Source organism: Euprymna scolopes, chromosome 18 (assembly GCF_053919585.1).
Source record: "Euprymna scolopes isolate OS-2025 chromosome 18, ASM5391958v1, whole genome shotgun sequence".
In the NCBI taxonomy this organism is placed as follows: domain Eukaryota; kingdom Metazoa; phylum Mollusca; class Cephalopoda; order Sepiida; family Sepiolidae; genus Euprymna; species Euprymna scolopes.
In genome coordinates this window covers 99,643,186-99,661,108 of record NC_136499.1, presented here as the reverse complement: position 1 = coordinate 99,661,108, position 17,923 = coordinate 99,643,186, and the positions used below count along the sequence as shown (strand labels likewise).

Here is a 17,923-nt window from a genome sequence, read left to right as displayed (position 1 = left end):
ATACCATAATACTTAGTTTGAAGCACCTTATCACAACAAAGGTTCATACAAAATTTCTGACAAATCATCCCAGTAGTTTCAAGAAAAAAAGGAAGGGACAGATAAAGAGAAATATAATATATAAATTTCTATATAAAGTTACGTATGTGTGTGCGTTTATATATTTGTATGCACAAGATTCACTTCTAAACTAATTTAATAGACCATTGTGAATTTTGGAACACACATGCTAGATGTAAGGGATCGAAATGTGGGCTGTATTTAGTTTGATTTAAATTTCAAAGAGAATCAAAAGGTAAGGAGTGGAAGCATTTTATAAAAATTATGAAATCTGAGTTTTATGAAATGTTAACAATAGTTATTAGACATTAATAAATACTAGCAGAATCTGGAAATTTCACGGTAGTTGAAATTAAAAAAAACACACACACATCAATAAGAAACATCTCATTACATAATCAAACAATTACATTGAGGTTGGACCATGTACCATTTAAGACTTAACCAAATCACAAAGCTCAGGATCTCCAGGTCCTGATGTCTCTGCTGACAATTGCATCAATTTGATAAACTGTTTTGATGTTATCCTGATCTCGCAACGTTATGATCATGTGGCAGTGTGGTAGTCCTCTTTTTTGAAATTCAATAATATAAGCATTTGCAAATAGAATTCCCAGTACATGTCTGTCTTTTATCTATAAATATAAAAGCGAAAATGTATGTATGTATGTATGTATGTATGTATGTACGCTTTTCCTCAATGTCCACAAAAGGCTTCTTTCAGAGAAGCGCTCGCTCGCTTCACAACTTCTTAAAACTTTTTATATCATCTATAAATTGTAATATCTCGCAGTTAACCACGGAGCTCGCTTGTCTATTTAATTTTATTGACTTTCAAATGTTAATTATTCCACATTTCCCCGCAGCGGCACGCGTTACATTCGGTTTTCGGTATAAACAAAAAGCGAAACTCGACTCTAATCACAGGCCCAGAGCCAGTGGTCTCTAGAGAGCTAAGTAACGTTTGGTCAATATCGACTTCGTCATATCAGACGGTAGCTTTCATTTCGAAACGAGGGAGCGGGTTTTTAAAAACAAACAAACAAACAAACAAACAAACAAACAAACAAACAAACCGATTTATTGACCTCATTAAAAACTGTCCCGCACAAAATGCTAACTGCTGAATAGCTATCGCCGTCACGTCAATCAAAAACGCGCACCTGTATTTTTTTCCAACTGCACGTCATCAAGGCTTTTTTTTTTCATGGGCACCTGTTTTTTTTTCACACACACCTACAAACACCCGGGCAACGCCGGGTACCCCTCGCTAGTATCTTTGAAAAGTTCAGCTAGATGTACATGATGCACATGTGATATTAAGTCAGATTGATCATGTAAGTGCTGATGGCTCCATATTGTTTACTATTTAACGACATCTTGAATAACACATGTATGTAAGGAATAGATCTGGTTTTCCATATTTACAGAACACTGCTTTGTACTAATTGCGTTGTAATCATATCAACATAACATGTAAGTAGATTGTATAGGGAATAATATTGGCACAACATTCAAGTATTTCAGATTTGTATTGAATGTGATCCATAGTCATTAGACACAAATTAAACAAGATTTACTGAATTCCAATTTCATATTAAGACTCCTTAAGCTTAAGCCATAAATTTGAGATATTTTTTAGAATCAAAATCATTTAATGGATTCTAATCAAAATTGGAATAAGGATTCTAGACCTAAGATAAAGAAGCATTATAATCATGACTTTGAGCCTGGTAAGGAGATAAAGTGGTACAAAACTGTTCTGTTCAGGTAATTCATTTTACCCATCTCCTAGGATGGGTATTCTAGTCTCTCTCTCTCACTCTCATATATATATATATATATAAACAATGATTATTCTTTTATACCTACAGAAACTAGTGTTTTATGCTTACGCAATCATCAGTGTAGGAAGTGACAATTCCTGCCGGTCATGAGATTCGAACCCAGCCATGAAGCCACGTTTTGCACCATTTGCTAAGCCTTTACTTCAGGGCCACCAAGCAATTACCATGGGAATGAAGGGAATTAATAACTATTAAATGGCGAATTCGGGTAAATACATTAGACAATCTAGAGCGTCGAACGAGTGGAAGTCGTGAGCACTGCATATATATATAAACGCTCCAAAATTGGAAAAGGCAAATCAAAACAGCAGATCTTGCACACATAAAGGGCTTGATAACCTTTCGGATAGATCTTTATAAAAATACTAAATATGGTTTAACTTAACACTTTATTGTAGTTTTGATCATCAGAAGAACTAATAAATCATTAAAGTCCCTTCAATGTTTAGTTTAAATCTGTATCCAAAACAGGAAACCTGTTACAGACTTATAATTATAATAATTTTCTTAGCAAAGAGAATGGGGTTTTAAATTGAAAGCAAAGACCAATCATATGGAATCTTAGGAAAGATGAGAAGCAACGGGGGTTGGGGATTGAAATAAAATCAAACAGAGGACACTTACATTTTCCAGGACCCGGAGACATCTGTCCACTTTTTCTAGCTTCCTTCTGTGTTGGTGGGACATGGACATTTCATATTTTTCTAAGGACTTCACACAAGAACACACTGAAAAGGAGGAGAGGAGAAAGAGAGAAAAAAAAGCAGTTTAATATTAGGTTTCATCATTATCAAATTCATTGTAATACTTGTTTTACAAACTTTTAGAAATTGACTTCCAAACTAATCCATATTTATTTATGGTCTTTCTTTCAAGTCTTTACTCCTTTTTCGCTTCTCATGTTCTCACTCGCCTTTTCTCTCTTCTCTCTCATACTTTTTCTTCCCCCCCCCCTTTTTTTTTGTCACATTTCACCTCTCTTCTTTTTTTCTCTCACTTTCTTTTCTCTACAAAAACGTTCTTTCCTTTTCAAAAGTGTCAGCTTTACCTTGAGCACTCTATGCACACACAATTTTAAGTTAGATTCCAGTAAAATTATTTTCCTTTCAACATTCAAATACTTGAGGGACCGTTTCGTTGACACATAAACAACTATAATAAAAAGTTATATGCATTGTTTTTTGTTGTTGTTTTTTTTTTTAATCAAATTTTCTATTCTTTATTAATACATTTTTGGTGTTTAAAATTAAAAAAAAAAGTAACAACCATTGAACTTTAATCATGAACGGCTGACATAAGTTCGATGGTTGTTAATATATATATATATATATATATATATATATATATATAAAAACAAACGATAATGATGAATTCGAAAAAAATAAACATCTTATATATCCAAACGAATTAAAATTGAATTGCGAACATAGAGGACAACAGGCTACATTTCTGGATTTAGATATAAAAATTGAGGATGGGATTTTTCTTTATAAAATATTTGATAAAAGAAACGCTTTCCCCTTTAAAATAGTACGTATGCCCCATAAAGATAGCACCTGCCCTGTTTTTATGTTTTATGGAACCATTATGTCAGAGTTTTTGAGAATAGCTCCCATTACTTTAAAATTAACAGATTTTATACCACCAGTTTCTAGCTTAGTAATACGGATGATAAAACAAGGTGGGGATAAAAATAAAATATTTAAACAGTTAAATAAAGCATTTGTTCGTTATCCTAATGCTTTTGAATCGTTTAAGATAAACCAGACTATATTAATAAAAGGAAATCCAAAACTATATTAGCAATGTATAAAATGTACTTATAATTACATATAATAAATTTATATATTAATTAAAAAAAAAAAAAAAAAAAAATGTATATATGTAAAAATATTTTTAACCTTTATATATCTAATTTTAAATAAATAAGAATGTAAATATAATAAATACTAATCATAGTGGGGGTGATAAGTAGTTAAATGGATTAATCCTAATCTTATAAATATAAGACTGATAAATAAAAAAATTAGAAAATGTATCCATTTTAAATGTGGAAATTGATGAATCGCACAGGTAAGAAATTCATTTTTATAGTATGAAAAGGTTAGTAATTGCAATTAAGAATAGGAAATTGGATCAAATGTTTGTAACATGTCTTCTTCCTAAGATTAAGGGTGGTGGTGTTTGATCAACACTGCTGGGGAGCCATGATGTAATATACTGTCTTGTTTTTAAATCCCCGAAACAGTGTTTCATGGTAAACAACTGATGATCCCTTGAAAAATAAATTATTGGTATTATAGTAAATTCGAGAGCGAGTTGATGCAGTGATTGCAGGTGATTAAATGACTTACTGACTAGATGGTTTTCTAATGAATGATAAAAAAAATATTTTTTGTATAGTTTTAAAGGTTAAAAACTTCAAAGACTATATATATATATATATATATATATATATATATATATATATATATATACACACTAGTAGTTGATGAAAATTGTCATTTAAACCTGCTAAAAATTAGGTGTCTACACTTATAAACAATGCTTTCTCGGACAGAGCATTATAATAATTAAACTATACACATTATATATATAACATTGTATATGGCTGAATGTTTTATTTTGAAACCAAAGCTATGTAAAGCTATTAAATAGCATATTAATAAAAGCTCCGGGAAGATTGTGTAGAAAAATAATGGTGCTGCAACAAAGAAAAGAAAAAAAGGACATTTCACAGAGGGAAACCAACTTTCTATTGGGAGTTTTTTGTGAATAATGTATATTTATTTATAACCTTTAATATATGCACTTGTGAAATTCTATATCCGTTTATTTAAATGTGGGAAGGTCACACAGAAAATAAGAGAGAAACATATGAAAGGTAAGTCCTTAAGGGTTCGGAAATGTTCAGCATCTTGGCTCATGTTAATGTAGACAAGGTATTTGATTTATGTTCGCTACTTTCTAGCCAGTATCAAAGTGTAGTGTATATAATAAAATGGAGTTTTCCCATCTGCTTTCATACATGATAGGATAATAATCCAAACCTTCATATGCTAATCTGTTCAGCAATCAAATTAGCCCAATCCCTCATGAGTGTTTTCAGAAACTATATATTTATTACTTCTGTCAATATTTGTTATATTTTCTCTAGATTACCAAACTCTAAATAAACCTTCCTTGTTATTATTAATAATGCTGATGAAAGGTATGACTGCACAAATACTCTCCTCCTTAGTGTGTGTAAAATAACAACTTGAGTTCAATTAACTGTATCAATAAGTAAAGTCAGTATTTTACTCCCCCTATTTTGTGATCAACAGTTTTTTCTGTTTTTTTTTTTAAATATATATATATATATTATCTACATAAAATAATCTATTTCTCCAGTCATATAAGGTTATGTATTAGCTTGTGTTGTTAAAAACTATAAATATATTTCCAATTGATTTCAGCGATTTTAATATTTAAGTAAAATAGCAACTTGGGTTCAGTTAACTGTATCAGTAAGTAAAGCCAATATTTTACTGCCCCTATTTCGTGATCAATAGCTTTCTTTTTTTTTTTTAATAAATACCATCTGCATAAAATAATCTATTTCCCCAGTCATATAAGGTCATGCATTGGCTTGTGTTGTTAAAAACTATAAATATTTTTCCAATCGATTTCAGTGATTTTTATATTTAATCCTGATTAATATTTTATTTTTTTTTATTAGTCATAAAGAAAGGAATGTGGAGGTTTGGTTGTTTTATGGCATATCAACCCTTTTTTCAGGCTATTTAATGCTGAACTCAATAATTTTGGAAAAAAAACTTCTGTTTATACCTTTAAATATTTATTCATAATGTTTGGTTTAGTGGTTTTATTTTACAGCATACCAATTCTTTTGGGTTATTTATGCCGAATCTGATAATTTTGGAAAAATATGGAGGAGTTCTTATATTCACATGATGAGTTGTTGCACAACAATTTCATTGTTATTATTATTTTATATGGAGATCTTTGGCAATATCGTTTCAGAAAATATAAACGCTTAGCAATTATATACAAGGTGCCTAAAATAAGTTTCCAGACATTTTTGTACAACCATTTAAAATTGTCGTAGTCTCTTGAAAATTCAGTATGCTATAGCTATACATCTTATGAGATGACGGACCAATTTTTATGATTTCAGGCTCAAATGAACAGCTACAGCAGGAATCGGAATACACCCTAATAAAATCTGATTGTCACGGCTGGTGAAGTTCAAAAATGCAATCTGGATGTGAGGACACTTTAGAAGAATGATATGCAATAAAATTCTGTTTTGAACTTGGAAAAAATGACACAGAAACGTATGAAATGCTTCACACTGCTTTTGGACGATCATGCATGAATCGAGCATCAGTTTTTGAGTGGCATAAGAGATTCAAGGAACGCAGGGAGTCTGTGAGAGGTTATGAGAGATGTGGGAGGAACAAGGAAGTCAGAATACCAGAGTTGATTGGCCAAATAAAGAATTTCATAATAGTGTGTATAGCTCAGGTTTCAAGCTATCAATAACATAGGATACACTTGTCCATCATAAAATATAAACAGATTATTATTGTACAATTTTGATCAAAATGAAATATACATGTATCTTGTGTGGTTTCAGAAAATATATGGTAGATATCCGAAACCTTACGAGGAATTCATGAACAAAGAAACAAGAACTACAAATTCTGTGTCACCTTAAGAAAGGGTTATTTAATTGGTTGAATTGTTCTTTTGACAAAAACAAAAAAAAAAAGAGAACATATTTTGACCTTCTCTCTTAATGTTTTTTTTTAAATAGCTAATTTCTGAATCATGGTTTCTTATGAGAATTTAATTAATTATTACTTGTTAAAAAGACTGAAAATATGTTAAACAAAGATACACGTCTTCTATCTCCCTCTCTCACCTGTTCTCATTTTCCTTTTCTCTTTTTTTTTTGTCACATACCCCCCCCCCCCGCTCTTTTTTTCTGTTTTATGTATCACACGTTTCTCTTCTCACAATTTATTTCCTCTTCTTTTTCTCTAATCTTATATTATTATCTTTTCTCTCACCTTTTCATATTTTCTTTTCTCTTCTTTTTCTCACAATTTCTCTTCCCTTCTTTTCTTTCGTCTTATATTCTTATATTTTCTCTTCCATTCGTTTTCTCACTTTTCTCTTTTCACACTTTCTTTTCTAACATTTCATTTTCTTGCTCCTCTAATCTTTTTCTTTCTTTCTCTCTTTTCTTTTGCTATATTTTCCTTCTCTTTCATCTATTACCCCCCCCTACACACACAGTTATATTTTTTGGAAAAAAGGATTCCAGCAAAGTGCTCTATTATAAGAAAAAATCCGAAAATAAGAGCTTATTATTTATGTTTTATTTACAGAAAGTTTAGATGAGATAAGTCATCGGTACCGTTGGTTTCAAATCTGATAATTAGGAACCGTTTTAGATATCCATTTCCAGCTCTCTTCAGCCGATACTCATCTGTTTTAGAACCTGAAGTGGAAACATATGTTTAATATGGGTATCTAAAACGGTCCCTAATTATCAGGTTTGAAACCGACGGTACCGATGACTGATCTAATCTAAACTTTCTGTAAATAATATATATATATATATATATATATATATATATATATATATATATATATATTACAAAGATAAGATACATATATAAGATAGATACATATATCTACTTTTTTCTTAATTCTATTTAACCCTTTCATCCTTTTTTTTATTATTTCTCTCTCGTTATTTCTCTTCCACCTTCTCAATTCTCTATCTCTTTTGTTCTTTCCTCTCTCACTTCCCCCTCTCTTTGCAGAAATAATTTAAAATAAACACTAACAGTTATATCTTCAGAAGCAAACACTAAGATCAAATGACAAAAATAATTGATTTTATTATTTAGAACTTAAAAAACAAGAAAAGACATTTTTATGAGATATACAGAAGAAGAAAAAAAATTCAGAACATTGACCTCATTTAAAAGTTCAGTTCATTATTTTATATGATTTTGTTGCTATTTCCAAGTAAACAAAATGTACAGTCTTTTTATTGATTAAATTTTATAATTAGAAGAAAAAAATGTACTGAGAGAATCCCCCCCCACCAATGAAAAAGAATAATATAGTGCAAAGTGTGTGTGTGTGTGTGTGTGTGTGAGAGAGAGAGAGAGAGAGAGAGAGAGAGAGAGAGAGAGAGAGAGAGAGAGAGAGAGAGAGAGAGAGAGAGAGAGAGAGAGAGAGAGAAGAGAGAGGGTGACGAGAATCGACAAGTGTGTATGAGAAAGAGAAAGGGGAAAAGACGAGAATGATAAAGTATGTATGAGAGAGAAAGAGAGACAAGAACGATAAGTTGCATGAGAGAAAGACATGAAAAACGATAAAAAATGTGTGAGAGAGAGGGAAACAATAAAGCATAAGAGAAAGAGAGAAACAAAAATATAAAAAAAATGCTTACAGTAACAACAACAATAAAAGCGATAAGTTGCATACAAGAGAGAGAGAGAGGGAGAGAGAGAGAGAGAGAGAGAGTGACGAGAATCGACAAGTGTGTATGAGAAAGAGAAAGGGGAAAAGACGAGAATGATAAAGTATGTATGAGAGAGAAAGAGAGACAAGAACGATAAGTTGCATGAGAGAAAGACATGAAAAACGATAAAAAATGTGTGAGAGAGAGGGAAACAATAAAGCATAAGAGAAAGAGAGAAACAAAAATATAAAAAAAATGCTTACAGTAACAACAACAATAAAAGCGATAAGTTGCATACAAGAGAGAGAGAGAGAGAGAGGGAGAGGGAGAGAGAGAGAGAGAGCGAGTGACGAGAATCGACAAGTGTGTATGAGAAAGAGAAAGGGGAAAAGACGAGAATGATAAAGTATGTATGAGAGAGAAAGAGAGACAAGAACGATAAGTTGCATGAGAGAAAGACATGAAAAACGATAAAAAATGTGTGAGAGAGAGGGAAACAATAAAGCATAAGAGAAAGAGAGAAACAAAAATATAAAAAAAATGCTTACAGTAACAACAACAATAAAAGCGATAAGTTGCATACAAGAGAGAGAGAGAGGGAGAGAGAGAGAGAGAGAGAGAGAAAATGTGAAGGATTTGATAAATTACTTAATTATTAATTAAATATCCTAAACTATAAATGATGAGAGCGATACGGAGAGACGGGTGCGAAAAAGTGACTAGAGTAAAAACGAGTCAAAAAGAAGAAAAAGAGATTGACAAGAAAAAAAAGGGGGGGTGCGATGAAAATGAGAAAAGAGATTGACAAGAAAAAAAAGGGGGGGGGGGTGAAAATGAGAAAAGAGATTGACAAGAAAAAAAAAGGGGGGGGGGTGAAAATGAGAAAAGAGATTGACAAGAAAAAAAAAGGGGGGGGGGGTGAAAATGAGAAAAGAGATTGACAAGAAAAAAAAGGGGGATGTTGAAAATGAGAAAAGAGATTGACAAGAAAAAAAAGGGGGGGACGAAAATGAGAAAAAGAGATTGACAAGAAAAAAAAAGGGGGATGATGAAAATGAAAAAAAAGATTGACAAGAAAAAAAAAGGGGGGGTACAAATGAGAAAAAAAGATCGACTAGAAAAAAATGGGGGGGGGTTGATGAAAATGAGAAAAAGAGATTGACAAGAAAAAAAAAAGGGCTGATGAAAATGAGAAAAAGAGATTGACAAGAAAAAAAAGGGGTCAATGAAAATGAGAAAAAGAGATTAAGAAAAAAAGGGGACTGATGAAAATGAGAAAAAGAGATTGACAAGAAAATAAAAGGGGTGATGAAAATGAGAAAAAGAGATTGAAAAAAAAAAAAGGGGTGATGAAAATGAGAAAAAGAGATTGAAAAAAAAAGGGGTGATGAAAATGAGAAAAAGAGATTGAAAAAAAAAAGGGGTGATGAAAATGAGAAAAAGAGATTGACAAGAAAAAAAAGGGGGTGATGAAAATGAGAAAAAGAGATTGAAAAAAAAAAAGGGGTGATGAAAATGAGAAAAAGAGATTGAAAAAAAAAAAAAGGGGTGATGAAAATGAGAAAAAGAGATTGAAAAAAAAAGGGGGTGATGAAAATGAGAAAAAGAGATTGAAAAAAAAAGGGGGTGATAAAAATGAGAAAAAGAGATTGAAAAAAAAAAGGGGTGATGAAAATGAGAAAAAGAGATTGAAAAAAAAGGGGTGATGAAAATGAGAAAAAGAGATTGAAAAAAAAAGGGGTGATGAAAATGAGAAAAAGAGATTGACAAGAAAAAAAGGGGTGATGAAAATGAGAAAAAGAGATTGACAAGAAAATAAAAGGGGTGATGAAAATGAGAAAAAGAGATTGAAAAAAAAAAAGGGGTGATGAAAATGAGAAAAAGAGATTGAAAAAAAAAAGGGGTGATGAACATGAGAAAAAGAGATTGAAAAAAAAAAAGAGTTGATGAAAATGAGAAAAAGAGATTGACAAGAAAAAAAAAAAAGGGGTGATGAAAATGAGAAAAAGAGATTGAAAAAAAAAGGGGGTGATGAAAATGAGAAAAAGAGATTGAAAAAAAAGGGGGGTGATAAAAATGAGAAAAAGAGATTGAAAAAAAAAGGGGTGATGAAAATGAGAAAAAGAGATTGAAAAAAAAGGGGTGATGAAAATGAGAAAAAGAGATTGAAAAAAAAAAGGGGTGATGAAAATGAGAAAAAGAGATTGACAAGAAAAAAAGGGGTGATGAAAATGAGAAAAAGAGATTGACAAGAAAATAAAAGGGGTGATGAAAATGAGAAAAAGAGATTGAAAAAAAAAAGGGGTGATGAAAATGAGAAAAAGAGATTGAAAAAAAAAAGGGGTGATGAAAATGAGAAAGAGATTGACAAGAAAAAAAAAGGGGGTGATGAAAATGAGAAAAAGAGATTGAAAAAAAAAAAGGGGTGATGAAAATGAGAAAAAGAGATTGAAAAAAAAAAAGGGGTGATGAAAATGAGAAAAAGAGATTGAAAAAAAAAGGGGGTGATGAAAATGAGAAAAAGAGATTGAAAAAAAAAGGGGGTGATGAAAATGAGAAAAAGAGATTGAAAAAAAAGGGGTGATGAAAATGAGAAAAAGAGATTGAAAAAAAAAGGGGTGATGAAAATGAGAAAAAGAGATTGAAAAAAAAAGGGGTGATGAAAATGAGAAAAAGAGATTGAAAAAAAAAGGGGTGATGAAAATGAGAAACAGAGATTGAAAAAAAAAGGGGTGATGAAAATGAGAAAAAGAGATTGACAAGAAAAAAAGGGGTGATGAAAATGAGAAAAAGAGATTGACAAGAAAATAAAAGGGGTGATGAAAATGAGAAAAAGAGATTGAAAAAAAAAAAAGGGGTGATGAAAATGAGAAAAAGAGATTGAAAAAAAAAGGGGGTGATGAAAATGAGAAAAAGAGATTGAAAAAAAAAGGGGGTGATGAAAATGAGAAAAAGAGATTGAAAAAAAAGGGGTGATGAAAATGAGAAAAAGAGATTGAAAAAAAAAGGGGTGATGAAAATGAGAAAAAGAGATTGAAAAAAAAAGGGGTGATGAAAATGAGAAAAAGAGATTGACAAGAAAAAAAGGGGTGATGAAAATGAGAAAAAGAGATTGACAAGAAAATAAAAGGGGTGATGAAAATGAGAAAAAGAGATTGAAAAAAAAAAAAGGGGTGATGAAAATGAGAAAAAGAGATTGAAAAAAAAAAGGGGTGATGAAAATGAGAAAAAGAGATTGAAAAAAAAAAGGGGTGATGAAAATGAGAAAAAGAGATTGACAAGAAAAAAAAAGGGGGTGATGAAAATGAGAAAAAGAGATTGAAAAAAAAAAAAGGGGTGATGAAAATGAGAAAAAGAGATTGAAAAAAAAAAGGGGTGAATGAAAATGAGAAAAGAGATTTAAAAAAAGGGGTGATGAAAATGAGAAAAAGAGATTGAAAAAAAAAGGGGTGATGAAAATGAGAAAAAGAGATTGAAAAATAAAGGGGTGAATGAAAATGAGAAAAAGAGATTGAAAAAAAAAAAAGGGGTGATGAAAATGAGAAAAAGAGATTGAAAAAAAAAAGGGGTGATGAAAATGAGAAAAAGAGATTGAAAAAAAAAGGGGGTGATGAAAATGAGAAAAAGAGATTGACAAGAAAAAAAAAGGGGTGATGAAAATGAGAAAAAAAGATTGACAAGAAAAAAAAAAGGGTGATGAAAATGAGAAAAAAGATCGACTAAAAAAAAAGGGTGATGAAAATGAGAAAAAAGATCGACTAGAAAAAACAGGGGAGGGGTGAAAATGAGAAAAAGAGATTGACAAGAAAAAAAGGGGGGGGATGATGAAAATGAGAAAAGCGATTGACAAGAAAATAAAGGGGGATGTTGAAAATGAGAAAAGAGATTGAAAAAAAAAGGGGTGATGAAAATGAGAAAAAGAGATTGACAAGAAAAAAAGGGGTGATGAAAATGAGAAAAAGAGATTGACAAGAAAAAAAGGGGTGATGAAAATGAGAAAAAGAGATTGACAAGAAAATAAAAGGGGTGATGAAAATGAGAAAAAGAGATTGAAAAAAAAAGGGGTGATGAAAATGAGAAAAAGAGATTGAAAAAAAAGGGTGATGAAAATGAGAAAAAGAGATTGACAAGAAAAAAAAGGGGTGATGAAAATGAGAAAAAGAGATTGAAAAAAAAAGGGGTGATGAAAATGAGAAAAAGAGATTGACAAGAAAAAAAAAGGGGTGATGAAAATGAGAAAAAGAGATTGAAAAAAAAAAGGGTGATGAAAATGAGAAAAAGAGATTGACAAAAAAAAGGGGTGATGAAAATGAGAAAAAGAGATTGACAAGAAAAAAAAGGGGTGATCAAAATGAGAAAAAGAGATTGACAAAAAAAAAAAGGGGTGATGAAAATGAGAAAAAGAGATTGAAAAAAAAAAAGGGGTGATGAAAATGAGAAAAAGAGATTGAAAAAAAAAAAGGGGTGATGAAAATAAGAAAAAGAGATTGAAAAAAAAAGGGGGTGATGAAAATGAGAAAAAGAGATTGACAAGAAAAAAAAAAAAGGGGTGATGAAAATGAGAAAAAGAGATTGACAAGAAAAAAAAAAGGGTGATGAAAATGAGAAAAAAGATCGACTAAAAAAAAAAGGGTGATGAAAATGAGAAAAAAGATCGACTAGAAAAAACAGGGGAGGAGTGAAAATGAGAAAAGCGATTGACAAGAAAATAAAGGGGGATGTTGAAAATGAGAAAAGAGATTGACAAAAAAAAGGGGTTGATTAAAATGAGAAAAGAGATTGACAAGAAAAAAAAGGGGTGATGAAAATGAGAAAAAGAGATTGACAAGAAAAAAAGGGGTGATGAAAATGAGAAAAAGAGATTGACAAGAAAAAAAAGGGGTGATGAAAATGAGAAAAAGAGATTGACAAGAAAAAAAAAAGGGGTGATGAAAATGAGAAAAAGAGATTGACAAAAAAAAAGGGGTGATGAAAATGAGAAAAAGAGATTGAAAAAAAAAAGGGGTCAATGAAAATGAGAAAAAGAGATTGAAAAAAAAAGGGGTGATGAAAATGAGAAAAAGAGATTGAAAAAAAAAAAGGGGTGATGAAAATGAGAAAAAGAGATTGACAAGAAAAAAAGGGGTCAATGAAAATGAGAAAAAGAGATTGAAAAAAAAAGGGGTGATGAAAATGAGAAAAAGAGATTGACAAGAAAAAAAAAGGGGGTGATGAAAATGAGAAAAAGAGATTGAAAAAAAAAGGGGTGATGAAAATGAGAAAAAGAGATTGAAAAAAAAAAGGGGTGAATGAAAATGAGAAAAGAGATTTAAAAAAAAGGGGTGATGAAAATGAGAAAAGAGATTGAAAAAAAAAAAGGGGTGATGAAAATGAGAAAAAGAGATTGAAAAAAAAAAAGGGGTGATGAAAATGAGAAAAAGAGATTGAAAAAAAAAAGGGGTGATGAAAATGAGAAAAAGAGATTGACAAGAAAAAAAAAGGGGTGATGAAAATGAGAAAAAGAGATTGAAAAAAAAAGGGGTGATGAAAATGAGAAAAAGAGATTGAAAAAAAAAAGGGGTGATGAAAATGAGAAAAAGAGATTGACAAGAAAAAAAAAGGGGTGATGAAAATGAGAAAAAGAGATTGAAAAAAAAAGGGGTGATGAAAATGAGAAAAAGAGATTGAAAAAAAAAAAGGGGTCAATGAAAATGAGAAAAAGAGATTGAAAAAAAAAGGGGTGATGAAAATGAGAAAAAGAGATTGAAAAAAAAAAAGGGGTGATGAAAATGAGAAAAAGAGATTGACAAGAAAAAAAAGGGGGTGATGAAAATGAGAAAAAGAGATTGAAAAAAAAAAAGGGGTGATGAAAATGAGAAAAAGAGATTGAAAAAAAAGAGGGTGATGAAAATGAGAAAAAGAGATTGACAAGAAAAAAAAAGGGGTGATGAAAATGAGAAAAAGAGATTAAGAAAAAAAGGGGACTGATGAAAATGAGAAAAAGAGATTGACAAGAAAAAAAAGGGGTGATGAAAATGAGAAAAAGAGATTGACAAGAAAAAAAAAGGGGTGATGAAAATGAGAAAAAGAGATTGAAAAAAAAAGGGTGATGAAAATGAGAAAAAGAGATTGACAAAAAAAAAGGGGTGATGAAAATGAGAAAAAGAGATTGACAAGAAAAAAAAGGGATGATCAAAATGAGAAAAAGAGATTGACAAAAAAAAAGGGGTGATGAAAATGAGAAAAAGAGATTGACAAGAAAAAAAAGGGTGATGAAAATAAGAAAAAGAGATTGACAAGAAAAAAAAAGGGGTGATGAAAATGAGAAAAAAGATCGGCTAGAAAAAAAAAGGGTCATGAAAATGAGAAAAAAGATCGACTAGAAAAAAAGGGGAGGGGTGAAAATGAGAAAAAGAGATTGACAAGAAAAAAAGGGGGGGGGGTGAAAATGAGAAAAGAGATTGACAAGAAAATAAAGGGGGATGTTGAAAATGAGAAAAGAGATTGACAAAAAAAAGGGGATGATTAAATGAGAAAAGAGATTGACTAGAAAAAACAGGGGACTGATGAAAATGAGAAAAAGAGATTGTAAAGAAAAAAAAGAGGGGGATAAAAATGAGAAAAAAAGATCGACTAGAAAAAAAAGGGGGGGGTGAAAATGAGAAAAAGAGATTGACAAGAAAAAAGGGGGTGATGAAAATGAGAAAAGAGATTGATAAGAAAATAAGAGTGGGGGGTGATGAAAATGAGAAAAGAGTTCATATGATTTGAAGAATTATGGAAAATGGAAAGATAAAACAAGATTATAAAAAAAATAATGTGAAAAATAAGTCGGAAGAAAAAAGTGTCATAAAGAAAAAGGGTTGAGAATGAGAAAGAGAGAGAGTCGAAAAGGAATAAGAAAGAGAAAGTGAGAGAGAGAGTGTGTGTTGAAAAAGGAGAGAGAGAGAGAGAGAGAGAGAGAGAGAGAGAGAGAGAGAGAGAGAGAGTACAGGAACGAAAAAGAGGTTTAAGAGAAAAAGAGAGATTGGAAAGAGAGAGACAAAAGAAAGGCAAGGTTGAAAGAAAGAGAATCGAAGGTAAGAGAGGAAAGCGTGTCGAATGAAAGAGAGAGAGAAAGAATGGAAAAAAAAGAGAGTCGATAATGAAACAGTCGAAGGAGAGAGAGAGAGAGAGAGAGAGAGAGAGAGAGAGAGAGAGAGAGAGAGAGAGAAAGTATCGATAGAAAGTAAGAGAAAGAAAGTCAAAAAAGTGACAGCGAGAGCTGAAAAAGACGAGAGAAAAAAGTGGAAAACGAACGAAAAAATGAAATTAAGAAAGAAGACAAAACAGAGATAACACAGAAAAAAGAGAGGAAACAAAACAGCGTGGAAGGAAGAGAGAAGTAGATGGCAAGACAGAGAAAGAAATGAAAAAAATGAGAGAAAGAAAAGAATGTGTGTGAGAGAGAGAGAGAGAGAGAGAGAGAGAGAGAGAGAGAGAGAGAGAGAGAGAGAGTGAGAGTGAGAGTGAGAGAGAGTCGAAAGGAAAAGAGTGCGAGCGCACGAATGAGAAAGAAGGGAGGGTGTGAGATGAAATAATTGTTAGTTGGCTTTGTAAACAGATAATTAAAGATCAATAAAAACAGTCACAAAGAAAAATAACAAACAATTACAAGAAAAGAAAAAAAAAATCAAACAAAATAAACAATAAAAAAAGCGAGTAGCAAAGTATTAATGTGGCTTGATAATAAGATTTAACCTTTTTTTTTTATTTGGTGGTCAGGTGGGTAATTGGATGGGGTGGAACGGAGGGGGGGGGAACAACTGTGGATATATATATATTATATATATCTCTACTCACCTGTATTGACAATATGGTCAAGGGCACCAAGTGATCGTAACTCGTTCTTGAAGCCATCGGATGCATTACGCGAGGCAGTAATAGTTAATAACGACTCCATTGCTAAGTTACCCGTCTAGAAAAAAAAAAATAAAAAAGAAAATAGGCATACATATTTATATAACATTTTGTATATCATATGCGGATACAGGTGATAAGAAAAAATGATTTTAATTAAAATAAAATATATTTATAAATAGCTATTTTTACCTAACAACTTTGCAAAAATACATTGAAAAAAAGAAAAAAAAGAAAGAAGAAAAGAAAAAGAAAGTGATGCAGTAGATAGAGATGTGGAATGTCTACGATTCCAAGTGAGCATTGTCTCGAGGTAACGGTTTCAATCCCACTCAAAGCCGGTTTGAGGCTTAGTTGGCCAAACCGTGGTGAGACGACAACAACTATCGAGGACAGTAATTGCTATGGATGCAGTTTGGAGATTCGACATTCCTATACCGTCGCGATTAACCACCTGACGAAGGCCAGAGAAATAGTTGGCCGAAACGTCGTGAAACAACAACTAAAAGATGAGGATAATAGTCCGCAAATAATTAAAAATAAAATGCCTGCCTACTACACTGTGTGTGTGTTTTTTTTTTGCAAGGGGGGGGGGATCAACACACACCTCCAAACACCCGGACAACGCCGGGCACCCAGGCTAGTTAAATTAAAAAAAAAAAAAAAAAAAAAAAAAAAAAAAAAAATGCATGAAGTATTTTTGTCTCAGTCAGATGTGCCCGAGACATCAACCACTAGTCTCTCCCCTTTTAGATTGACTAAAACAAGAACATCTAATCTAATACAGACTGCACTGTCAACCAAGCTCCAACCCCTGTCCCATCACCACAGTATTGCATCTCTGTGCTTGTTTTACGAGTACTTCAACAGAATGTGCTCCGATGAACTCACAGCACTAATGCTCTCTCAATGTAAATGCCCATAATCAACCTGGCAAGCAGCAAAATCCTACCCCTTTACTATAAAGATCTCGAGATGTCGGAAAGTTTTCTATTCTAATAGTTTCTTCCTTCAAACTGCTAGCCTTTAGAATTCTCTCCTTTTTTCCTGTTTCTCCGACTGTATTAACATGCAGAAATTTCAATGTAATGCACAGTGGGCTGGAGCATAGAAATGACCAAAAATGAGATCGTCTCAGACAACTTAGAGCTGAAGTTTTCCTAAAAGTAGAGAAAAAATACAATTCAACAAAAAAACAAAACAAACAAAAAAAACAATTAACTCAAACGCTCAATTCCTTGAAAAATTTTTCAATTTTGCGTTAAAATTGTTATTTTGATGAAGACTGCATTAAACCACCAAATTTTTAAGGATTCTTAAAAAATGTTGAACACATGTCCATTAGTGCTGATTTTTTCACAATAACCCGAAAAGTCCTCAAGTTTACTGAATTTAAAAAAATATTTTGTTATACCCTCAATTCCATCAAAATAGACTTTTTTTTTTCATCAAAATTTCAGCCGATTTTTGCTAACAATCTCCAAAAAGTTTAGATGGTAAAAATCTCAAAATACCTCAAGCCAGATTTCCTCTAGGCTACATTTTCTGAAAATATAGACTTATATCTCTTATATAATCCTTATACTGAGCAACCTGGCTTGTGGCAATTAAAAAAAAAATGGAATTTTCATTGGAGGTTAATTCTCTA

General features: G+C 31.6%; 1 protein-coding gene across 2 annotated transcripts in view; it reads right to left on the bottom strand.

Moving 5' to 3' along the window:
- Positions 1-17,923, bottom strand: part of LOC145297712 (wings apart-like protein homolog) — a 427,159-nt gene that overhangs the window by 142,323 nt on the left and 266,913 nt on the right. For both annotated transcript variants that reach the window (XM_080143917.1, XM_080143918.1), the window contains 2 exons: positions 16,219-16,333; positions 2,532-2,635 (listed from right to left, as the gene is read on the bottom strand). In XM_080143917.1, coding sequence (XP_080000043.1) covers positions 2,532-2,635; positions 16,219-16,333 — 219 coding nt within the window. The remainder of the gene's footprint in view (positions 1-2,531; positions 2,636-16,218; positions 16,334-17,923) is intronic.